This window comes from Idiotropiscis lumnitzeri, chromosome 10, assembly GCF_059441095.1.
Source record: "Idiotropiscis lumnitzeri isolate Australia: NSW breed Sydney's pygmy pipehorse chromosome 10, RoL_Ilum_1.0, whole genome shotgun sequence".
NCBI lineage: Eukaryota > Metazoa > Chordata > Actinopteri > Syngnathiformes > Syngnathidae > Idiotropiscis > Idiotropiscis lumnitzeri.
The window spans coordinates 10,530,463-10,557,019 of NC_142400.1; the positions used below are offsets into that span (position 1 = coordinate 10,530,463).

At 41.6% G+C, this 26,557-nt stretch overlaps 1 protein-coding gene across 9 annotated transcripts; it reads right to left on the bottom strand.

Annotated features, from left to right (window-relative positions):
- Positions 1–494: 494 nt before the first annotated feature.
- Positions 495–26,251, bottom strand: phactr4b (phosphatase and actin regulator 4b). 9 transcript variants are annotated; one of them, XM_088307170.1, is made up of 16 exons: positions 25,756–26,251; positions 19,090–19,201; positions 18,907–18,951; positions 11,603–11,773; positions 11,284–11,364; positions 9,559–10,062; positions 8,072–8,416; positions 6,454–6,585; positions 4,951–5,476; positions 4,122–4,408; positions 3,722–3,920; positions 3,506–3,561; positions 3,025–3,086; positions 2,799–2,936; positions 2,601–2,677; positions 495–1,983 (listed from the first exon to the last, which is right to left on the bottom strand). In XM_088307170.1, exons 3-16 carry the CDS (start codon positions 18,917–18,919, stop codon positions 1,968–1,970), a joined length of 2,607 nt encoding a protein of 868 aa, XP_088163296.1. In that variant the 5' UTR covers positions 18,920–18,951; positions 19,090–19,201; positions 25,756–26,251; the 3' UTR covers positions 495–1,967. The 9 variants fall into 9 exon arrangements, with proteins under 9 accessions (XP_088163296.1, XP_088163297.1, XP_088163293.1 ...); XM_088307171.1 differs by having other exon boundaries at positions 18,910–18,951; positions 25,620–25,761; XM_088307167.1 differs by having other exon boundaries at positions 25,620–25,761.
- Between the last annotated feature and the right edge of the window lie 306 nt (positions 26,252–26,557).

The following is a 26,557-nucleotide window of genomic DNA, read 5'->3' on the forward strand; positions in this document are numbered from 1 at the left end:
TGTAGTCAGCAGGTGCATTGTCACTCTCACCTCTTCTCGCACACTGAACGACGCAAACAGAAGTAATTCTTTGTAGTCATGGTGGTCCAAATTGAAGTACCTAAGGGCTCAGGTAACAACCATCACAACTCAACTTGTTTTCTGGTTTTGGTCATGTGACGTTCACGAGTTGAGGCCCTCGGCACCGTAAAGTCATTTTCAGCCAACATAGTCAAAATGGCCTCCCCTTGAGGTGACAAAAAAAAAAACAGGTGGATTTTGCTTCTAAATTTATATTCTACAAAACACATTATTAATCAGAATGCTATTTTGACTAATGGGGACTGCATAGAACATATTGTAAATAAAAAATTAACTGGAATTCCCCTTTAACAAAAACACTACTTGTCACTGAATCCCCAGTTCTCGTAAAGCAGAGAAATTGGACAGAATTGCCCTTTTAACACAAAGAGTGATTTGATTGCAGAGTAAGTGTTGAATCATTGCACAACAGGTTCAAGCTGTAAGATTTTTAATTAGATCCAGAAGTCACTATGTACAATTAAAAGAAAAACTACTATCAGTCCGTACATCTTCACATTCAATTAAAAATGAACTTAACTTTACAGAGAGGGTACATATTCATTCCCATTCTTGTAGCATTTAATTATAAACTAAGATTCTGTGCTTAAAAAATAGCAACCTATAATACTTTATTTAAAATTTCTTTTCAAATGAAAGGAAGACAAGATATACACAAGCATCAGTGAAACCTATAATGCACCTGTACACAGAATAGAGAACCCTGTCAGCTACTGGCCAGACGATACTACAAAATAAAAATCGCAGATAAAAAGTTCCAGCCAAAAATGATCCCCTGTTGACCGTTCATACATCTTCAGATTTTTTTTTTTTTGGATAACCCCTGATCTATCACAGAACTTGCATTGTATATTTGGTCGACAACACCAGCATGACCTTATATAAAATGGCTACAGATATGCATTGCATGTGTGACTAAAGGGTAGTACAAAACTCATAAAAAAAAGTATAACTGAAGAGAGATGTTCCAGATCCAATGACACTGGGATTCTTGTTGGCTCATGCTGATTTCAGAAATGGTTGATATGAATACCAATATCCTATTTATATTTTTCCTAGGCATTGGGTACATTGGCACACAAATTCACCTTCAGCATCTTGACCTGCACGTTCTCTTCTATATCTAAAGAGCCACCTCACAACACAACTTTAAATACAGGCAAGCCAAAGAAATCTCTAAAACAAAAAGCTCTCACTACTCATGTGATCAAAATCATGATATAAAATATCTTGTGCATTACACATTTTGTAATTAGATCTGAGATTCATTCTAAGATATTATAATAGCAATCTGTACAGTTAATATAAAAACACACACAATATCCCAGAGATGTCCAATCCTAAAACAGAATATGCCAGTCTTCATCCTCCAGTCCACTGGCACTAGAGCCACGTGTCCCAATTATTGTGTGGAGTACTAGAAATTACCATTTTTGTTAGCTATTATTACTTTATGTTCTCACATTAACAAGATGAATGAGTTAGCGTTTCCATATACAGTAAAGAAAAAGGCAACACAGAATGAGGCCGCATTAAAGGTATTAACTAGATCCAGGTCCCTGAGGACACCACATTACAGCAGAGGGGGTTAGAAGCCCTGCACTGTTGGTCCTCTGCAAATGTCTCCATTTGGTTGGCACGTGGTTCCCCCTGTTGTCTGGGATAAATACTGCATCTTCTCCCGCCACCTGTTCACTGAGAACAATTCTGTGAGGGTGATGGAGGGGAAGCGAGAAGCATTCTTATCTCGAGCCAGTTCCAGGCTGTCCCTGATAAATTGTACAGTACATTCAGGAAATGAGAAAGGGCCGATCTGTCTGCATAGTCAGCAGCTGCTTGCCACAGAGACTTTAAGTGCTTCTTCCACCAGCTGAAGAGTGTGGATGCTAAGGCCGGTGATACCTAAAAGGAAACGGACATCAGGTGTAAACAGGTTCAAAGGTTGTATTTACATGCATCTCTTTGATTTAATACCCTGTCAAGTATATCCGGAAATGTGTTTGAAGATGATTGCTGAAAACAGGGGTAAAGTCTGAGAATTATGTGGCAATGACTTGTAGTGCTCTTGCGCTGAACAGTATTTCACTATTTGAGTATGCCTGATTTTTTTTGAGGAGTAGCTAAAACGGGTCAAGCCCGGCGTGAGTGGCTCCTCCCGAACAATTTAAGAACTTGAGCACCTTGTCAGCTATAAATGCGCACGCATCATGGGAAAAAAAGGCGGAAGACCAAATAGAGTGGGAGAGGAAAAAAAAAATTCCAACATGGACTGGGACTTCAGCATGGCCATTTTAGAACTTGTCATTGAGGCATGAAAATGCTCCGTGATGACCCGGTACGGTATATTCCAACCATTGAAAGCGTATATTTTTGACCTATTAGGAATGTGTTGGCATAAGAAAGATACTGAGATGACTTTGCATCTAGTAGCAGGGTATATATAGTTTTATGCATCTCGCTTGGAGTGTCAAATTTGGAAAATCTTTTCACTTCACAGCCATTTTAAGATGAAAGTATACCTTGTGTAGATTCTGCTCTCTTCGTGAACCTCCATTTCAGTGCTTTTATAATCATTAAGCTCTTTCCGGATGGCTGCCTAGAAAAAATAACACGGATAATAAATACTTGATCACATTGCACAGTAAGAAGAGACAGAGACGATAAGAGATTTGTGCATTCACTAAGAGTTTCCTCTAGTTGATACTCCGGGTTAATACCTTATCGGCAGGTGTCAGTTTGGTCCACGGTTTGTCTGCCCTGCGGTCGTAGTCTTGGGCATCTGTGACTTCCACATATTCGTGGAATCGCAAAATTTTTCTGGCCTGTAGTTCTGCAACTGTGGGTCTTTGACTCAGCTACAAGAAATAGGATTTCGGTGAGTTCTTGTTCAATATGCAGCAAAAATACGACTAGACATGTCAGTAGAATACATCAGGCGCTCACCTTTCGGGTCAGTCTTCGCTTAATCTCTCTAACCTCCGCTTGTCTGTCAGCTGGGTTTTTGGCTGTAACAAGACAGGGAATAAAACGACAAAAGGGCTTTATTTAGACACTGGTTTGATGTGCAGACAAAGGAGATGAAAAACAGCTCACAAAATTAGACTGCATTCAGTTATTGAGCTTCCAAACTTCCTTGTCCCCCACTGATACTGTATGTAAAAATGTTATTGAGCAATCTTTAGGAGTATGCAAATATTTTGATATCAATACATGAAATGAACAAAAACTTAGATGACAGACTGTAAATGTCAGCTTGGACAATGACTGAAAATGTGGTTTTGGCTATAAGTAGAAACTAATTGAAATGGGAGTGACAAAATGTCATTATAAATCATCATATTTGATTTGTAGATTGTAGCGCTGAGTTGTAGCATGGTTATTTTAAGTTAGTAATACTCGCACAGGAAGAGAAGTTGGTACTAACGTTGAAGGATGTTTCTTTGCTCAAGCTCTTCAGCAGTGGGTCTCTGGCTAAGACGTCTGATGGGAAGAAAAGCGGGGAGGTCTATTTTTAAACAACTTCATCGCTTTGTAGTTCAAGACATAAATACTACACAAGACTTGAGACCTTATCCATGCATTTCATTATGAATTAGAAACACACGTCATTTAGAATTCCATAAAAGCAGTTGCTTTTTACCTTGTAAGCGCAGTGCCAATCTGCGTGCGAATGGCCTCCCATTGCTCTCGACTTTGCCAGGTGAGGCTACTCTGTCCTGGTAGCTGGTCATCTCGGCTGCTTCTCTCCTGTGCAAGTCTGTCCCTGTCAGGTGCAGAGGGACGACTGCTCAGCTTTAGAGCCAGGGTGTCTTTCCTCTTCACTTTGCTGGCCAGGGCACCTGGATAACAGACAAGTAGGATAATCATTTAAGACTATTTAAGATTATTTAAGAGATCACTTGGTGGGAGATCATCCAATTTCACTTAATTACTCCCAAAAATATTATTCATTTGCAACAAATCAAAATTTTTATCTGTGCAAGAACCGATAGTGACAGGCAAGAAAATTAAATGCTCTTCCACTATATATATATACTTACTCAGTGGCTCTTCCTCCTCATCCGATTCTTCCTCTTTAAAAGGCACAGGACCATCCGAGTCACTATCTTCTCCGTGAATGCCATGCTCTTCATCCTCATAATCTTCCTCCTCCTCCTCCTCACTATTTTCCCCACCAGGGATGACACAAACTCCAGCATCGACAACCAAGCCGCGGCGACTCCGTGGCTCCAGCTTAGGCTGAGGTATCTCCCCGTCGTATTCCTCCTCTTCCTCGTCATCGTCATCATCTTCATCCTCCTCCTCTTCGGAGTAGTCATCTTCAGATCTAGCAGAAAAGTGTGAAAGAACTTTACCATGAAGTTTCCAACCTTAGAAACAAGGATTGAATTCCTATTCATTACATTCACAATGTTATGCTGTTTTCACCAGTTTCATACAAACAGTATTTTCAAGCAACATAAATATAATGAAGAAAAGAAAGATCCTCTCTAGCTCCTTTTTAGGGCTTAGTACATAGGTGTCAAACTCAAGGCGCGGGGGCCAGATCTGGCCCACAACCTCATTTTATGTGGCCCGCAAAGGGCAAATCATCTGCACCAACTTTCTGTTTCTAGCATATTTTCTTCAATTTTAACAACACTGAGATATGAGATATTGCCATTTATTTGTTACCAATCCTCCCCTTTTAAAATAAATTGAAAAATTGTTGAACAATTACTTACTAGCTTCTGATTTCAAAACTGGCTTTCCAATCAATTTATATGGGTTCACAGTCATACCGGCCCTCTGAGGGAAACCACAACTACGATGTGGCCCGTCCACAAAAATGAGTTTGACACCCCTGGCTCAGTACATAGTAGAACTCACATTTTAAGTGGCTGGATGCTGACAGGAAGGGGGCGACCTCGATCTGCGTGGTAGTCTGGAGGTGTTTCAAAGAGCAATGTGTGAGCACGTTGTGACCCATCTGGGTTGGGGTGAATAGGACCAGGACTGGACAGAGCTCGCTGGATCATGATGTGCAGTGGGACAGGAGCTGGGCGTTGGGGTGACTCACTTACAGGACTTGGGGGATCAAACAAGATTGGTATAGGTTGGGGCAGTGGGTGCGGGTATGAGTGCTGATGATGAAGGTGGTGGGGGAGTATTTGTTGTCGGGGTGGAGATGGAGGTATGTGTGATGGAAGCGGAGGGGATGGGGGAGGAGGAGGCAGCTGAAAGCTCACAGAGCTGTGGTCCTCGAGAGAAAGTGGCGAGGGCGTGAGGGGATGGCTTGAAGCAGAGGAGTCATCAGTGTTGCGTTTAGTGACTGGGGTGGTTCTCTTTGGAGGCATTGGCGGGGAGGGCTTCGCTGGGACAAGACTGGTACCCGCGGCAGCTTGGGTGAGGTCTCCTGAGGAAAGAGGCACAGTTATTAACATTGAATCGTGAAACAAAACATAAAAACGCCTTGGGCCATGCAGTGATTGTCCCAGCCTTTGTTTTATGCGACTGCAAATGTGGACCGAAAGCACATGCTTCTTCCGCTGTAAACATTGGAGGCATCCAGTTTGACAGAATACAAATTAGCAACTGGAATTACATGTCTGACTATGCATGAATACTAACATAGAATGACATCTCATTACTGTGTCAACATGGATGCACACATTGATCCAACACGCTAGTGTTCAACATGTGCCCCAGGTCACAGAGACGAAGACGACAAAAAAAAGCCTGCATGCTCAACACAGCCAAATTTGGTGTCTTGTCAGTGACAAAAACCTTGTGGACAAGCAGCTCAGATGCACTCATGAGTGACATGCAGCATTTTCCTATAATATATTATTTTATTACTACAAAATGTGTAGAAAGGCCTTGAAGTCATGTTTGTTAAGTCAGAGCCGTGGTGAGTGTTGGCAGATCATACGCATGCGAGAGCTAGATAAGATCTTGAATCAACCATTCTGCTACAGTCTTTATTGTCCATTCATTCATATCCATCCCATTCGAGCAGCAGAGTTGAGCGGATTACATCCTTAAAATTCCATTGATGCATTGCAGGCAGGCCACAGACCTGCTCAAGGCTCACTCTCATTCACATGCCAAAGGATAGTACCAAACTAATACGCTCAACTATTACAGCATTTGCCTCTTATATATATGAAGCAAACAGCACACACATTGTCTGCTCAATATGGGCATGCAACCTATGTATCGCACAATGAAGGCGACGCAAACAAGTTCCATCAGGAAAAACAGACATTAGGAAGAAAATATGTGGACAGCTAGAAAAGACGCCATATGGTGAAGAATGCAGACTCTGAAGAGGCAAGGGGAGTTCAGACAATGGGCACCCTTCTTACAGATACCAGAGCGCATCCTTTTTACCTGAGCGCAGGCCTCCAGCCCGCCGGCACAGGTAGACAGGCAGGGACAGATAGACATCATACTCGCACTCCCGCTTCCAGCAGGACCAGTAGAGCGGAAGCTGTGCGTGTTCTCCACCCTGTAGGGCGGAGACTAACAAGGAGGAGATGGAGGCCTTCAGCGGGTGTTTTAAAGACTGCTGGGTTTCTATACAGATTGCCAAAGGATGTTTAGACATTGTTAATTTAATGAAAAAATGGCAGTAAATTCTCAGTAATACTAACAGCACCTGGAATACAAATTCCAAACATTTTAATATTCTCTCAGAATGTTTAGGAAGTGTGCGAGATTTTTTTCTACTTGTCCATGAAACCAAATGAGTACTGTGCATCCGGGACCGGTAGTGTCAGAAAAAATGTCTCACAAAAGCACATCATACCAGACGCATCGCCCATACACACACACGCGCAGTACCAAGATTTATAACAATGAATCAAATTAGACAGCCACACTCCAGTGGGAATTATCAAACAATCCCATAAGAAACAAACTTGCAGAAAAACAACAGCCACTGAACTGAAGCCTTGTGAGCTGAGGCTCACACTCACAACACAAGAGTCTCTATTTTGTTAAAAAATGAGTGAAATCCTGACAACCGTTGCAGCGACAATAGCAGTATAGCAGTGGAAAGAAATACCATGTTTTCTCAAGATGCAATCTAGGGGCAGCAAATATAATGAAAACAGAAGGGGACCTAAAAATGTACCCTGTGGAACACCATACGACAGTTGCGCAGACCGGGACTCGGGGCAAACAAGCCTGACACAAAAAGTTAGATCTGCCAAACACAATCTAAATCGCTCTAGAGCGCTACCACTAATGCCCACCAGGGGCTGCAAATGAGCCAACAGAATACTGTGGTATACCTTATCGAAAGGTCCAGTAAAATCGGACAAGACAAGACACACAGTCTTTAGTGTCATTAGCCAGGAGGATGTTATTAAAAACTTCTCACGGCGACTGACTCTGTGCTACGCGTCGTCTTAAAATCTGACTGGAAAACCTTCATGGCGTTATGTTCACCCAAGAAAGATTACAACTGAGGGCGCACCACTTATTTTTTTTTTTACAGAAGGCAGATTGAAAATTGGTTTTAAATTTGACAGCACATGCTTCAACGAGCTGGCATATCCTGACAAATATTACGACCCGGTGCCGTAAAGTGCCATGCCATGGCATAAAGTCATTGGCTTTTTGATATTCATCCGTTTGTGAAATGCACTATATAAATAAAATTGAATTGTATTATATTGTATCATCCACTGAGCATGTGTGAGGACTACCTTTCTGGAGTGCATCAGTAGTGGGGCTGCAGCTCTCATATATTTTGATATTCAAATAGCCTACTGAAAATTTTAAAGAATAATCAGGTAGTCGGATAAAAATAAAACTTTTTTTTTTTGCTTGGTTATCAATACAGATGTCCAAAAAATAAATTTCCACTACATAAAGAACAACCAACTGGTTTTTATCCCATTTAAACTGTGCATAGCAGCACACTAACACTAACATATTGAAATAAACCTGATCAAGTCATGATCTTTAGGAATTTGTGAAAGCACAACTGAGCAGTCCTTACCCAGCATGCCGGGGTTGCCCCTGTTTACCGGCTTGGGCGGAGGCAGAGGTGGCTGCTTGGTGCCCTGAGTGGCGGACGACGAGGCTGCAGATGAAGACTGTTGTGCGGTCGCACCCACAGAGGAGATGTTCCTTGTAGGCTTCGGTGCAGTATTCAAAGAGGCAGAGTGTGGTGGGTACTGGGTCGAGGAGTGGTTCGATGGGGTGCGAGATGGCCCCTCGCAGCCGGGTTCAGGCGTAGAGCTTATCAACCATTTTGGAGGCATGACGGACTGTTTAGGCGGCAGAGGTTCACGAAGGGTGTCCTTCAGTGCTTCAGGGTCAGGGACAAAATGGCTGTCTGACTCTATGAAAACAAGACACCATCTTAGATGGAATATAACACATTTTCGTATTTCAACATTACCCTTTAAATCCAATTGTATACTAATTTACCACATTTATTAAGTTCTTATGCCGGATGCACACTGTCTGGAACGTGCATTCGTCTTCTGATAAAAAAGAAAGGCAATAGGCTGTGTGTATGTGATAGAAATTATTTAATTTACATTTTTACACTGAATGCAGGAAAACTAACACCCCATTCTCGAATCTCATTTTGAAATCTTTTTCGAATCTTAACATGAACACAGCAGTGAGCCATTTGCTGCTGTTTCACCACTCCAAGCATGTATTAAGATAGCACTTGATTTAGAGTTGCATTATCTCAGGATCAGCAGCGATGATAAACGGCATAGGTGGCTGCAATTACCACACACTAGCCCAACGCTCAGCCAGCCCCAAACATACTCGTGTCATCCCGCATTCTCGTGCAGATTCCACATCATAATTCAAAGCTGTAACTTTAAAATTACTGATAACGGTATTTATTTATAGACCAGCCTCTGCAGTTGTGAGTTTAAGCATCTGTAAATGAAGATTAGAGTAAGAGTCAACTGGCACTGGTTCATTTTCCCATTAACTCAGTCTCTCAGTATTTGGATGCAGCGTAATACCAATTTACTAAAAACCTTCGTTGTAATACACTAAATTGATATGAGGATCTTCTTGATTGACTCTGGAGTACATACGAAAAACAACAGAATAGAAATTTGTCAGCTGAACGACAACCTGTTTGAAAAGGAGCTTTTAAAATCACTGTTCCACAAAGTGCAATATTGCTTAAAATCAATTAACTGTCTCTTACCCACTTATCACAGAGTTAAAAGCCTGCACAGCGTTAGCATTAAAGGGCAACGAAGAGTATAGTGATTGTGCCGCATTAATTAGGAGAGGATATGAGAGCACGAGCTATTCCCCAATGTTCCTGAATAAGAAGATGGAGCAGGACTCCAGGGAGCCGTCAGGAGCCTCTTTCTATCTGAGAGGACAGCGCCAGCAAAGCAAGCTATAAACCTTTAAATCGTATACATGATGTCATTGTGTAAAACTTCTACATCCTTTTCCAGGAAAAATATCTGATAACGGGATGGTGCCAAAGTTACTCACCTCTACGGGCCCTTCCCTCTTCAGCTGATGTATGTCGGGGGAGTGTAGGCTTCCAATCTACATCAGCCGGTCGACTCCTCCTGCCATCCTCTGAGGGGGCTTTCTGTAGCCCAGGCCTTCTCTGTCCATCTTCAGGGTGAAACTGGCCTCCACTTCTGCCTTCATCCATCTGATTATGAATCTGTCCATGCCACGACGTGTGAGGCTTCCACTCTGTCTCCCCATGTCCACGGGGCCCTATCACACCGCTTCCTCTCTGCCCTTCGTCCGGAGGGCCGGAACCCCTGGAGCTCGAAACTCTTCTGCGTTCTGCATCTGGCGGTGATCGGCCCCTATGGTCGTCTGAATGGGCCAGCCAAGTAGGGTTTATCCTAAATTCTGAATCGGAGGGCACTCTGCCCTGGTTGCTCCTTCCAGCACTGACTCCTCCTCCTCCACTCACAGGCAGAGTGTGGCCATTCTTCACAAAGGGCTGCTTCAGGCCTTGTGCTGCTCCATCTGCATCTAAAGAAGGACCAAAGGTCAGTCTTTCCTTCATTTGATTGTCGGGGAAAATATAACATGGGTGGGCGCTAAATTAGTTAAGTCAGTAATTTGGTTGATAGTGTGGAATTGTTTGATGCTTAAGTCATTAAAATGGTGTACACTATTTGGTTGCAACATAACACACCCCATTGAACAACCAACAATCAACGATGGGAAGTTACAAACCAGGGGACACTAACATGGTGCCACATATAAATATAGTTTAAGTAAATGTGCTATTTCAGAAGCGTTTCTAAAACTGGCACTGTCACAAGCGAAACTTAACATCGATTATTTTATCAATTATTCCATCAATTACTCGAGTAATCGTCAGTCAGCAACAAATGTCCTGGCGGAAACACAAACGTGGCCAAACATTCGTTTCAGGTGGCAACACGTTTTTTTTTTTAATGGCTAAAAACATGTTTCAAGGAATGCATTTTTGTTTGGAGCAATTTTTGGTGGTCGACCCAACCGAGTTGGTGGACTTTTTTCCCCCCAGCCTGTCTGGTAGCCCTTCACATTAATCCATACCCAAAAAGTACCTCTCAGTTTCAGAATGGTTAGAGACCTCTGTTGTACACAATCAAGTAAATTAGTCAAAAACCAATCCGTAACTTACACATTCAATTATTGTCACAAATCTGTTGTGAACAGACCGTTATTTAAATTCAGGGATCAAGGGTTAAATATCCTGGTATTGAAATGAAATAGATTAGTATTCAGTCGTGAAAAGAATCATTGGTTCCGATCCTTTCGCCAAGTCATAAAAGCCGAGCCATGTACAGTAGACATGAGTATGTGTGAGCGTGGGTTGGAGTGATGAAGGAGCAGCTGTAGGTTTAATAAATGGGCTTCCGCAGAACAGCGGGGCCTGCATTATGATTGCACATGCCCCTTTCAAAGCCACTTCGCTGCAGGGCACCATTTGTTCCACTTTCTCAGCTCTAGAGGGCCATATTAAAACAGATATTACGCTACTTTTAAAAACAAGGCAGCAAGCAAGGTGAAAGGACATTTGACATTTTCGAAAAATATGTCTCAGACTCCCGCTGGATGAGAATACGGTGTTCCTGCCATTATGTACTCATGACTTCATTTTGTCGACTGTGTGGGTGTTACAGCCTCAGCAGTGCTCCACTAGATACAGTAGATACAGACACTGCTGTGCAAAGATCGGATGAATCAGAGAACTTGTACCGTTGTCTGGAACTTCTTTCAGCACTCCCTGATCTATAAGTTCTTGCCGGGTACGCCTCGTCGACATCCTTCTCTCCAGTTCTGCCATATCGACAAAGATATATGGCAGCACATTATACACATCGTTATGGTATTCATTTAGTAGTTGCATATTCAAAAATGCAAGTTTGGAATAACATAAAATGGGATCACACGAATACTTATTGCCGTCGTAAAACCTGACCCGCAATCTCGGTAAGTTGAAACATGCATTGTGGGTTTTAAAAACGCTAAGTGAGTAGGAGGGATGGTGGACTGGACATCAATTAAAACCACAAACCTTCTGAAGCTTCCTTGAATTTCTCGCTGCTTTTCTTCTTACGCCACTTCCATGGCTTGAAGATCTTGCCAAGACTAGAGAACTTGCCCTTGCGTTTTGGGGGAGGGGTGCTGTCTCCCGTGCTGCTCGTCTCTCCCACCATCGTGCTGTGGTGCTGCTCACTTTCATCATCTGAAATAAAAGCAATAATGTGACAGAAGTTAGCAGTCAGAGGACAACTCAACAACAAGGCAGACAATTTTGCCATACTGAAAACCAAAACAAAGTTCCTTTTGTATATAAGTTGAGTGTAATCTGGCAACCTAATAAACACAGCCAATGTGGTTGAGTTCATCTTTGAAACAACGGTCAAATGTTATCCAAGTGATACAATGTGAAGTTTTACTTCTGAATTATCAGAAAAAAAGTTGACGCCTTGTTAAACTAACATACTTGCACGAGGGCCAGGCGTCAACAAACCCCAGCAAGCAAAGCAATACTTCTGAGACGGTTTTGCTTTTTGGGGAGGCTTTTTTACAACAGTGATCGGAAACGACTGGCTGCTATCATGGGCACATCACATGAGATTTCCAAAAATTGTTTAAAAGACTTCATTACACCTCCTCAAATCTGGGTTCAGGGACATAGGATTAACTGCATGCGTTTTGCATCACTAATTCCAAAGGAACAGCCTCAACAATGAGCGTTGTGAGAATGTCAGAAGAGAATAAATAACAAAAGTTAGCACCAAAGGTTGATCATTTTGGAGCAGATGGTGCATAACCTCAGAGGTTGCACTGTATTTTCTTTCTCATCTCAATAATGAAAGATTATGCTTATGGAGCGAGCGCTTTAACAAATCCACAAATTTAAGCACCAGGAGAGCCTTCTTTTTATTACATTTTGAAAAATTAAAGACTACTATCCTGTTGGAGAACAAACGCTTCATATTGAAGAATAACAAGATAAGACAGTTTCATCAAATGTCTCTTGATAGTATAAGTGAACAAGATATGGAAAAATAAAACAGGAACCAGAACTGGAAGAGAAACCAAAATTGCTAAACTAAGATTCAGGAAAAAAGTTATGAAATTATTGAGAGGTGAACACATGCGCATATTTGTGCAGTACATTGTCAATAATTGATGTTGGATAGAGATCCGCCACAGGTACAAGGCAATCGTAACGTTTAATACATTACAGAGGTAATTAATAAACGTTCACAAGGCTTGAATACACAAAACATGCAACTGGAGGACAATAAATCTGCAGAAGAATTTGCAATTATCTGGAAATTTCAACCAAGGTTATCTACCCAGTACAAACAGTATTCTGACTAAAGACAGTTATTATCTTTAGCTCAGTGGTCTCGAGGACTGAGTGTGCTTTGGCAGTGTGATGCTGAGAGCTCATGGACACTCCACATATCCAGTGAACAAGAGAGGACTGATTGTGACGTTCAGCTAGAGTTCACAAACATTCCTTGGTGTGGCGGAGACTAGTACCTTATCAGTCTTCCAGCCCTCACTGCCCCAATAGAGAAATAAATTACACACATGGATTATGTCAGCATGCATGCATCATAATTTAAGACGGAGCAGATGAACATTAACTTGGTCAATAATCATGATGACATACTCTGAAAAGGTGATTGACAAGCATACTTAAGGCCTGTAAAACAACAAGATGCTTAATCCAGTCCCATGCACACATACAGGACGTCTTGGCGGCACTAATGCCTTACAGTCTTAATCGATTCCAACAATGCAAATCTTGAAATGCTGATGTGGATTACAGTGCTCAGTATTTAAACGGCGATTTTCCACTGCACGCCAGCAGCTCAGCTCTGTTAACTGGATTTGATATAGTTTTCCCAATTAAAAACAGTACCACTGGATATTATGAAAAATCACCGAGCACTGAAGCTGAGTCAGAACGATGACAATGGAGGAGACCGCCGGTTTCCTGTGGTCACTTCTTATATATGATGGCCACAGTCAGTTGCCAATAAGGCAATGTTATAATGCCGCAGCATTCAAAGCTAAGGAAAAGTAAGCAGAAAATATAATGTTAGCGTTTAAAAAAAAAATAGCGTATATAACTGTGCCTGCAAACATTACAATGAAGCGAGCATGATGAGTCTGCCTGACCAGTTGTTGACTAGACACTCATTTCAACGCCACCCACTTCCGAACATTTGTAAACTTCAGGTGACCAGCTAAATTAAATTAGGGAGTAATTTTAACGGTGATATCACGATATCAAAATGGCCACAATATCGTCATCGCCGTCATGTTGCGATATTAAATGCAGCACATTTCTGTCAAAAAAAAACATTACTTTTCACTGGCTTCAGCCTAACACAAAATTGTGAACCACATAGACAATGATAGTTCGGTGACGCTGAGCCGATAGGAATACCTGACATTAAAAGGACTGCCCACGCCTATTTCTTTGTCACTGCTGTTACTGTGTACAAAAACACAATCTTGTCTTTCATTGTTTTATTAATAGAATAGAAAATTATATACAATATGTACTGTATATATATATTTTTTATATATCGTAATAATTATCTTATTGTGACATTTATATTGTGATAATATCCGATCGTGACATTTGGATATCGTTATATCCCTATAAGAAATAGTGACACGGCATACAAGTTAGTGATCGGTTAAATCTAATTAAATTGTGCCGATGGAGATTTAAGCTGCGGTGAGTCAAATAGGGGCCATAAAGTAGAAATTTGCAAAAAGAGATTTAAAATAAAAGTCGCCAAATCTTTCTGGATCCCAAAAAGCGTTGATGCGTTTTAATTTAAAACACAAAGACATTCTTATTTAGAAAAAGTAAGAGACTTCTACCTGGAAAGTGGCTGCTGAGTGTCCAGCTGCCATGGTGGCGGGTTTTAAAACAGCATGCCATGGGAAACAATAGATCCCAAATTCTAATGATTGGATGTATCCAAACAGCTGAATCACTACTGGAGAAAATGCCAGAGGGCGAGATGCAGGAAATCGTTGAATCTAATCACAGGTGGTCGATGTTTAAGGGACGCGTCCACTCCGTGGAACTCCAGCTTATATTTCCATTGTACAGTGCAGAGGATTCGGACCAGCTGCCGTAATACCCCAATAATTCTCTGCAGTTGGCCTGCGCTCCAAATGTTTGTCACATGGCCGACTGCAGTTACTGTGGCTCAGCTGAAGTCAGTGAAGCAAGATAAAAGCAGGCTGTGCCAGTCCAGCACACACCACGTCACTGCAGAGGTGACGATTGCTCAGTCCATGAAGTAGGCATCCATTAGAGAAAGATGACTGACCAAATCCTTTGAAGACAAGCACGTCAGCCTGATTAAATTGTTACTCGTTTAACGATCCCGCTAAAACACAAAAAATAGTCCAAATTTGATTTCCCATTCGAGAGTGCGGCGGAACAGCTCGAGTTATTTGTCACAGGTTGGTCTCAAAATGTATGATTTTGTGAGAAAAATCAGGCCTCGCCTGAGCAAGCGTGAGACTGGGCACAGAGGGGAAAACAGCAGGAAAAAAAGTAGAAGCGTGAAGGGGGCAGCCTGGAAACACAGAGAGGAAACGGCACTCCACCCTGATTCTGTGACAGAACAAAGACAACCTCTTCCCCTCGAAAACCACAACACAGGACACTGTACAGCTCAAGTCACACCGCTCTGCAAGGTCCAATCCAGTGACACTCACTCACTGACTGAAGCTCATTTCCACTGTCTGTTAACACATTAACAATGTCCTGTCCGTGTATAACAAGCCTGTGCAACACTAAACAGGAGTTCTGGCTGTCGTGCTGTGTAATCACAAGCTGCAGAGATAAGGCGCTGGAGTCAGGAAACACGGGGGCGTGCGACGACAGGAGGCCACGCCTACTGGGTTCATAAACATGCGCCAGGGAGGTTCGATTTCCCTCTGACCACATGGTTCCATGAGTCATGACAGCCTTGGTCAGGTGAGCCTGCGATCACATTAGATTGCAGCTTGAAAAAAAAAAATCTCTGCTTTTAGACAATGTGCTCGCCAATCCTTCCGGATCATTACATAACAACCAAATGGCATTAATCACCATAACACTGGTGGAGAAGATTATGACACCTAGTTAACTTAATTATTGATCGTTCCGAAGCTTAAAACCAATATGATCCCAAAGAAGACAAATATAACAACAGAGGGTTGTAATGAAAATTAAATTAGTGAAGTCATCCAAATAAATCATTAACAACCTGACCATACCAAGATTTATGATGCTTTCAATAGTTTGAAATGGAATAACTATAATGTATTTGAACTATTAAAAAAAATGACATCAGCCTCATTCAAAGATTTTTTTCCCCATGACTTAACTTCAAATGGATAATTGTCATGCTTTAACAGAAGAAAATAAGTGTGCAACACATGCACACAACTACATGAAAACACAGCTGACATTCCTCCACGTGATCCCAGTGATTTAAAATTCCTTGTGGTGGTAACGTGAAGGGGAAGCTGAGAAGCGGAGAAAGAGCGAGACAGAGAGAGACTGCGCAGGTCTTGTTGAAAAACTAATAACCAACCGTGAGTTCTCTCTCTTCGCAGTAACTGCACAAAAATAAACGCCAAAAGGTAAGTTAAGTCATGTATTTGTGACCGGAAATAAGAGAATATACTCTAAGAAGAAGGAATAAGTGCAGAAACTCACCGCCATTGTTATGTTGTAGTGGTTCCTGAGCTGTGTTCTCTACACGGAGACTCTGTCCCATGATCTACCCCCAGCGGGGCCTCTACCTGTCCTAAATTCAGATGTGTGGGATCTGGACAAACATGAGGCTGCACCTGCCTTCTTCACCCTTCACTGAATGTCCTCAAGTCTCCCCAAGATCAAGTTCTATTCTTCCTCTCAGTGTTCCTGTTGTCTACCCTTCCTCAATTCCTTTCCCCTCACCCCCTCCCTCTTTCAATCTCCTTAAGTCCTGCCCTCCCTGCAGGAGCTGGACTCCCTCTCCACGACCGACCCTCCCTCATTGGCTCATAGCGCAGGTCAGTACTGAGTGAAAGATGCCAACCATTCCTGGGAAAGCGGAGGTATGTTTTAAACAGTGTGTGTGTGTGACAGTATGTATGGCGATGGTTGAGACAAACATGAAACCACAAAAGATACGCTAAGCCCTCCTACATAACCCATTTGAGCCAGTGCTTCTTTAGTCTGGCGAAATTGGCAAGTATAAGCCCACACAAAGAAATAAGACGATATGCTGCTGAAAAAAAATAGACCACCGTCGACGGAAATGAATTCATACACGTTCACACCTGTGACAAAGTGTCAGAGAAACTGGTTAAAATAAAATCAAAGATAAATTTGTTGACCACTTATAATGTTGTTTAACTTGTATTTAGCATTCTGTTGTTTATAACTAGCAGATTGTTTACCAACCTGCTCAGCCCTCTCGTTACGGCCAAGCAGAGTTTATCATACATCTCAAACTGTCTCATGACCGTTCTTAACGGAATTAGCTTAATTTACTTGAAATGTTTACCAAAGGAACTGCACAAAGACAAGACTGCTACACAGGGGGGTGGAGGGTAGTGGACCCAAGAATGTGGTCCGATTCCCTCTGAGATTTGAGAGTCTTCTGAAAACTTTGTCCAAGTTTGCCTGGCAGGAATCATGACCACCGAGCTGTGTCATTGCACCTGGATGGCGTTTTTTTTTTTTTCTTAGTGTTTGGCTGTATATCATCTGTTTCTAAAAGATGGTGAGAGCTAGTGTGTGTGTTCAACAGTGTTACTTTTTTTTTTTTTCTTTCTCTGCCCCACATAGAGCCTCCACACCGGGCCAGCTTCCAGAAAGAGCTGAGCCAATCCGCATGAGCCCAGAACCTGTTGGCCTGACCTGGATAACAGACTGGGCCAGACTTCAGCAAACAGGCATACTGAAGCAGGTTTCTGGTTGTAAAGTACATGTACACACACATAGGCATGCATTCTTTCAAGCTATGCGTCATTTGTTTCAAAAGAACTTGCACGAGAAGGACTGTATACATGATTTTACTTTGAAGTGGCAGCAGGAAGATATTCATCACTGCCAATTTTAGTAACCCGGTCTTATGTGGGAAGTGGAAGACACTTATATAGCTCAAAGCAAATAGCATTGGAGAACAAGAATTTCATTTAAATATTGTACACAAAGTGACGTTTACGGATTTATGTGAGTGACAGATTGTTTTTGCATGTCATGGTACAATAGAAGCTTTAGCGAATTAATTATTCACAAAAAACACATACCAAACATTTTATTACAGGTGTATCGATTACTCAACAACTAATCCATTATCAAATTAAATGAGAAATATTTAGAGACGCGATTTATCGTTTTTAGACCTTATTCGTTTAAAAATGCCCAAGTCGTCCGACGTAAATATTCTCAGATTTCTGTAGTCCCTGATTATCTTCATGTTGAAACCAAATAAAATTATCAACATGTACGCAGATTTTCTGATTGCTGTTTCGGATCAAACAGATAACTTCAATCATGAATTTATGTTTGTGCATTTTCTGTAGTGTCAATTTGAAATAATGTCCTGTTTCTTCAACAAATGGAAATAATTATTTCTTATCAGATTTGACAAAATAATTAATGAATTATAATGTAATAATGGCTAGTTGCGCCCTACATTTTATTGAGCCGGTAGTATTGCACATGCTTGTCTTTCACAGTTCAGCGACAATGTTACTTTATGTTGTATAATGAAAATAATTCTGAGCTTTTTTAGAAAGTTTAGTGATTTAAGATAAATTAATTTTCTGTACTTCACCCTTTTATCCAGCTACATCTAAAACACCACATGTTGAATCTACTCAATCCTATTTTACCAAGTGGGTGCACAAATAGAATCATCTGGATTTAGATGTATTTTCTAAGGCAGATATATATTCTATTTTAATAATCTAACTGATCCCGATGATTTGATTTCATACAACCATGACGAAATAAAATTTACCATTTTTTCCCAGTGTATGTGAGTTTCTATCTACAGACAACAAAGTAATAGACTAATGATCTTCAAAAGACACAGCCCTGCAGCTATGCAGCACACACACTTGACACTAGGCTAATGTAGAGCAAGAGAACAAATGGACCCACAGACGGAGGCCCCGAAGATGTGTAGCTGTGTCCCTGAGTGGCTCTTAAAGTGTCCACAAGCTAGACAGACCTCATAAACACAGCGGATATATAGCAAAATGAGAGACTCTAAAGCTTTTTTTCAGCAGCATTAACACAGCACTTAACAAAACCTCAAGGTTCATCTTGGTACTCACCACGATTTTCCATCACAGATTTTGAGGCGCACCAATCAAATGTTCCTAAAAAACAACATGAACACACATTCAGTTAAACAATTCAGGATGGAGGCAGGCTTTATGATGCTCTACAACAAATAAGGAAAGAATGACTAATTGAAGGAATGTAATATAAAAAAAAATAAAAAAGTTTAAACATACACAGCATAAAGTCATGAGTGGGGGTGGCAGAGTTCCTCAGCAGCAATATTGATTTTTTTCCCCCTCAGGTTACCAGCAGAGTGACAAGTGCGGCTCCACCCATTCCGTCCCCCTTAATAAAGAGAAGCAGAAGACATTAAAAGTATGCCAGAGAGTGAGGATGAAAAATGAATGAGGAGCCGCCTCGGAAAGTACCAACATATTAAAAACAATCGTGCAATCTGTATGTTAATATTCCGATTGGAAAAAGCTGGAACTGGAAACAGGGCTGTCATTTCTTCATACTTACTGTCTATAAAGTACGTATTGAAAAAGAGGACAATGTTAATGGTCAGGAAACAGACGTAAACAATACAATTAATCATTTATTTACAGAACAAGCTGGAAATTGCATTGTACCAAAAGAGTCCAATGAGGAAAAGCATCATTTATTCACGGCGCTGATGCCAAGAGAACATGAAGTGAAGCTTTTCATATGTTAACGTGGATAAGGTCTTATAATTTTTGGTGTCTGTAAAGAAGTTGTTTCAATCTATTTAAGAGGAGAAAAGTTAATATCTTTCCAGATATTCACAAGTGTATGCATACATATTTTCTTAGGGACGCACTGAAAATTCACCCAGTGAAAATTGCATTTGTCAACAAAACAACACAGTGAAACAGGATGATGTGATGACGCTAGTATGCGTTGACGGCCCGCTAAAGTGAACAAAAGGTGGTGCCTTGATACAAGGAAATGAACCCAGAGCAAAAATTCTCCCGCCATGGCAGCTCGCCACTGGCCCAAGAGGAGAAGGCTGCTTGGCCTGAAAGCGTGTGCATCGCTTGGAAGGAGCATGTGAGCACTTGTGCTACGTTGACATTGCAGGGTATGATGCCCGGATGGGATTTTGTTTTTTTAAATCCCATTTTTGTATGTACTAGTTCATATTCCAAAAATTAGGGATGGTCTGATCTGATCCACTGGATCAGTATTGGACTGTTTTTTTTTATTAGAACCAGTGTCCGATCCAATCTGTAAGATCAAACGATATCACTTATCCTCAACTTTATTTTGCACGACATTCTAGTGAAGCTAGCACCGTGTGTTGAACGACAAACAAAGCAAGCAAGATATTTCATGTCCGGTCTGACTCTAAAATAATAGCGCTAAATTGAAAAAATAAATATGTGCGACAATTAGAATAAACTAACAAAAGTGTGCCTTATAGCCCAGGGTGGTGAAAATGTTTTAAAATAGACCCGCTCACTGATATTAAATTCAAAACACTTTGTCCCCGAGGGGCAATTCAAAAGCTATCAGGAGCAGCATAAAATAAACGAGCAAAACACCAACAAACATATTAACATACATAAAGTGCTGCAGTTAAAATATTCCAGCTACTGTCTAATAATATACTCCCTATGCTAAAGCAGTTGGGACACGGTGGGCTTATTGTTCAAGAGCCTGACTGCTCTGGGGCCAAAAATGGCCCTCCTCCACCACAGTGTTCTACAATGCAGCCTGCGACCTGATGAGAGCCACTCCAACATGGAATGTAGTGTGTGTGGCAAGGTCAGAGATCAACTTCCTGCTAAGTTTGGTACAATGACTCAATGAAACATTCTTAAATGAGCAATATATTAATCTTGGTGTAAGAAAAAAAAGTAGGCGCAGATCTGAGGCAGACAGTGTGGTCCTAACACACACACGTACTTTCTGCCACTTTGTACGCATATATTCTGTTTGCATGACATGTCAGTGTAAAGCTTGTAGGTTGTGTAAATGTTATATGTGCAAACACAACAGCACGCTTCAGATCACGACCATGAAAATGGGATGTTGGTGGCCTACTTCCCTTGTCAATATAATTGCGTAATACGATTCGATGAAAATCCTCCTCTTTATTAAACTCACACATGAGCACAAGAGTATTTGACACTATATTTTGAGTTGGTGGATTCTCACAGCACTTGCATTGGCTTTTTAAAACCATGCATGTTACCTTCAATAAAGACTAATGGTCAGAGTTTACCTTGCCTGTTGCCCAAAGTCATGGTTGTCCATCTCTTATTGGGCCATGTCATTGACTGGCGACCAGTTTAGGGTGTAGAATATAGAAAAGTATAGATATTATTATTATTATATATGACATTTAGATATATTTAGATATTCTCAAGTGAAAGCACTTCAGCTTTTTCCAGAACAGCAATTATATTGTCAATTATTATCATGTGGCAACACATTGTGAATGTCTGCTAGCAAGGGACTTGGCGGGGCATTTTGGCATGATAGACACACGCAAATTATGGATGACAGTACAACTGGTTTTGTTGACATTGATATTCAAATGTGATCGTCAGGACGAAGGAGTAACATCGCTTCACTCTCTGTCAGTCCATGAATATTATTTCCCTTTTCCTCAAATTACCATCACTGTTGTGTAATAATAATAATAATAATAATAATAATCTTACCCTATAGTTGGGTTGTGGTTGACAGTTTGCCACCAGATTAGGGAGGGGAAAAGAAATGTGTAAAAGTGCGGAAATGTTCTTTATCAATAAAATAAACCACATCCAAGGCTCCCTACATACACATTGTACTTGTCACACACCAGAAAGCATTTCATCTTCTGTTGAGCTCCTGCTCCACAAACACATGCATCGAGCAGATAAAAGCCAATCGGGCATGCAAAAGCATATATGACAAAAGCAATCCCTAACGCGGTGACTGTATAACCAGCCATCTGTGGAGAGCACACACCCTCACCACTACACTTAGCTTGCGTTAATTCAATTACGACGGGAGAGGAAATGGCAGCAGCTGGCTAGGCTATGCCATCCTTAAATAGCAGTTTGCTTCACACTCCCCGGCTCAGGATTTGGGCACAAAGGCTACCAACTCAGTGAAGGAAAATCATTACTTGCACTCTCAGGAAATATGGCAATATCTGACCACTACAGTCACTAGTCAGCCGCCCTCACAAAAAAGAATGGATGAGGATGTTGTTTCCTATCAGGGTCAGGTGAGCGTCATTGCCCAGTCCGTCCCAGAAAAGAAATGTGCACCGCAGGGACCAGCGGCCCACATTCATCAGAGCCCAAAAAAAATAATACTCCTTTGTGCTTTGTTCAACTTTTCGTCATTTGTGTTTCTCCACCTGCATCACACCATAGCACTTTTAGTGCCACGGATCCATGACTTACAATATACTCTGAGCTGTTGGCACCTGTCAGCATTTCTACATTATATGGGCCTGAAATGTTTACAAAAAAAACTGTGGAACAGAGCAAGAAAGGGACCATTAGCCAGAGAGTGAGAGTAAGCAAATCTTACAAAAAGCTCCAGCAGAACTGGTACATGGGAACTATAACAGAAGACCTGACGTTTTGACTGGTGTGAAAGAGTTAAGTTACAGCTCCGGTACCTTATCTGAAGGGAGAAAATTCAAGAGTCAACTTGGTTGCCATCATTTGCAAGTTAGTTCCATTCCTACGCAACTGCAGTGCAGAACAAAAATGTGAAAAAAGCCATCTTTTACAGGGAACGGTTTGAAAGAAGGACATTTTCTCTTCTTTATAAACCGGTCCTTAAGATCTACACGTTTCACAGAGACACTCAAAAACCTTACTGTACTGTGCCTTAGTCTGGAAAGCGGAAGGTGTTGTAGAAACCTATTTCCATCCCATGCATGGGAAGCTCATTCAGCTGTGATTCGGCATGCCAAAGCTAGCAACATGAGGCAAACCCCAGATTCATGCCCATTTGTCCAGTCAAGCGTTCACCGGTTGCGTTTGTTCCTTGTGTCGTCATAACTCTGAAATCCTTTTTCAACCTGAGCTAGGTTGCCATGGTAATTTAAATTTTTCGGTCCAATTTGGTGGCCGAAAATGTTCGGTGATCAATGCTGGGCTCACACCTAACTATTTGTTAGAATAATATTAAGAGGTTATTATACATTTGTCTCAGACTAAAAAAACTGACTCAAAGTCAGAAGGACATTTTTAAGTTTAACTGGCGTCACAGCGGACTCCGTCATCTGGATTGTAGAATGTAAGTTGGTAATCACAGCAGTTTCAGACGTTTCCTAGTCTTGGTCTTCCGGCAATATACAAGTGTTTGAAATTATCACAAGTCGTTCACCATTTGACGTGACACAATCAACAACCAATAGAAGAGCTCTGAGGGTAAGACGCCCAGGCAATTCTTAAGGTCAAACCCTTTGCCATTAAGTCTCCATTAAAAGTAAAAGCCTTGTCGCATTGTAACATGTGACGGATGTGTTCTACTGTGCAGCAAGTCTGCAACATCTCTACAACACACGCCGCGCACATGTCAGAAAATATTGCTCCGTGAACGTGGACGCATGCATTCTCTCGCCTGATTGGTCCGTTATGTCACATTATGCAATGACGACATCAGGTTTCTCGGAAGTTCCGCCATTTCGAACAAAGAAAACATGGACCAAGTAGACAAGCGACTGTGTGACGAGGTTTGCAAATATATTCATCTATATGATGCCAGCTCCAGCTCTTATAAAGATGGCCAAATGGCAGCTGTAGGCTTGGAATTGTTGACTGCCAGCGAAGGTGGAAGGTTTTGAGGGCCAAATTTGCCGTAGCGACATCCCCTCCGACTTGGGAGTAAAACCGCAGTACATTTTCAAAACAAAGTGCATGGGTGCGCGGGAGTGTGAAGGCAACTGACGTGTGACAACGCAGTGACGTATGCACGGACATCGGAGGCGGACATATAAAGAAGCCTTAAGAGTGATGTTTAGTGTTCCTTCATATTGTTCATTAGGCATTTGTATTTATTTCACCTTGTTATCTGTTTTTTTAAGCAATAGTTTTTCTCTATAAAACGTACTATCGTTAATGTTTTGTGTGTTTGGAACGAATTAATTACATTAATATTATTTCGAATGGAAAATATCACTTCGGTTTTCAAACAACTTGGTTTTAGTCCGATTTTTTGGAACAGTCTAACAAAAAAAAAAATAGGAGGTTCCACGGTAGCTTTACATCATTGACATTTGACCAGCACTTTTGAGCCGAGAGGCGATCAAGAAGAGAAATATAGCTTTTTTTTAATTAGAGACCTCGGCTAAATCTTATCGGTGCGAATCAATCAAGCCCGGCTGACAGCTCACCCATCATAGCTGCCTCTTAACGGCCCATTACCGAGGAACATCCAATTGGAAGTGGATGGAAAACGCTTCAGTTCCAATAGGCATTTTCTCTGAGGGGTAAATTGACTTTGGGAGCTATTAGGCCAGAGGAGCATTAAACCAGAGCAAAAGTTCCTCTAACAGTGGGCGATATACAGGTTTAAGAACAGCCATAGCCAACCAGAGACAGAACAACAACATACACCATCAACACTTAACGTATGACACATTCACGCTAATTCAATCAAATGACAAACTCGACATAACATTCAACATCTATCTTTGTCTTTTAAATACAACAATTGAACCGATAAAGACGAATAAATCAATGTATGAAAGACTGGACACTTTGAGACACAGGCCCTAACACCTAATTAGCTCTTAATGGCGTGCTACTTTACTAACACAACGACGTGGCTGGTTGAATAAACAGTTAAGCGCTTTATTTCCGCGACAAGGTACACAATTACCTGCGTGGATGACCAGATTTAAAGCGAGCTGTGACTGAAACGGCCCTTAAACGCCGGCTGTCAAACGGAGGTGTGTAGAGGAGAAATGCTTCCGGTATCGACCGGCGTCTCTCAGCCCAAGAGGTCCTCGCGCCAAGTGGGCTCGAGATGCTGCTAAAGTGAATGACAACGATCAGTCAAGTCGGCGGAAAAGACAAAAAACGACAACATCCTGTTGTGATTTTCAGAGTAAAAGCTACGCAGCTAATTATTCAAGGAACGCGTTGAGAACAGAAATGGCTTGACTCAACATGTCTGTCTCAGCCACCGAATTGTTCGTATTGACAGGATTCAAATTCATCGCGCACACACCATTTACGATCGTTTCCGTATTAGTTATTCATAATCTGCAATTTGACCCACAATTCCTGCAAAATGCAATGAGTTGGGGGTTGTCCGAATAAATAAACTCACGTCTGACTTGTAGCATACCGCCGGCTAGAAAACAGGTAGCCGTGACCCCAAGGCCTGGCGGCGAGAAGCATGTTCTCAAAATGCAATACCGATCCATCGAATTAGTCTCCACATTCAAACAAATTTAGTTGCAACTATTGATCCAACAAACAAAAAGCGCCCCATATCCACATACCACATATCTGCGTGCACCCTTTGTTGTGTGTGGACGCCCTGGACCCTAGTTAAATGCGAGTAACAGCAGTTATTCATAAAAAATATTAACTACGTTAGTTTACAGTTGTTCCCAAGAGGAAAAACAAGTTGCATGCGCGCGCGCGCACACAATGTCGCCCTGTGAATGTTTAATCGTGACACGGTGTTGTCTCGTAGCACATCGGCCAATTTAGGTTATTATCTTGCCTCCAAAGCAACCGTGTACACAAAGCACTTGCATTCCTCGCTGGTGACTCACCTTCTTTCTCCGCCTTCTTTTCTTTCCCTCAAATTACCACCAAAGCAAAAATATCAAGCAGGACATTCCACCAACGGACACTTTCACCCACTTCAAATACTCCTAAAACCCCAAAGTCCAAACACTTTGCACTTACCGGAAGCCATCCCGAGCTGGGCATGGTGGTAGCGGTAGTCCTAGACGTAGACTGTGACTCCTGCCTAGCCGCTGTGAAACGCTTCGTCTCTGTGGCGTAAACACTACATTACCCGCAGTGCATTGGGGCCCAGCCAGCAATCCGGGTTGGGAAGAGAGTGGATTGTTAGCCAACTTCCTAGCTTGCGTAGTCGTCCTCCCGTCGAGGTGATTTCTTCGACTACACTTTTCACGATCGAAGAGAAGTTGTAACCCTAATTTCACTCAAAATACATCGACGCCATTTGGCTCAATTTGGATCAGGTTCAAAGCCCCCCCACAGCAATAAATATTGATTTCTGGTGATCAACCGTTTTGCTATTTTAACTATCACAAGATCATATATATTTGTTGAACGTACATATAAATGTATTGGCGATAGGATGTTTTTCCAACAGATTAGTTGCCTAGTAGTAGAACTAAACGAAGCTATTTAATCGATCTAAAGCCACCTATTTATGGAAACGTCACAGCTCTTCCGGCTCGACGTTGCCACCTACTGGACAAATATCGCCACAAGCAGACCTCTTTAGTTGCTGTTTCAACACCACCAACATTCCACCACCCAACAAAAATGTCACAATATTACAGTATACTGAAATAATAAGGATCTCGCTTCAATGTACTCTAAGTGACTGATTCAATGTGTAATCTGGGGCTGGTTAATTAAACACAAAGCTGATATACTGCATTGTGTTGTAAAACAACAGGCGGTTAAGTATGCCTGGTATATATATCATAGTCTTTTCAATGCAAGTTTTATC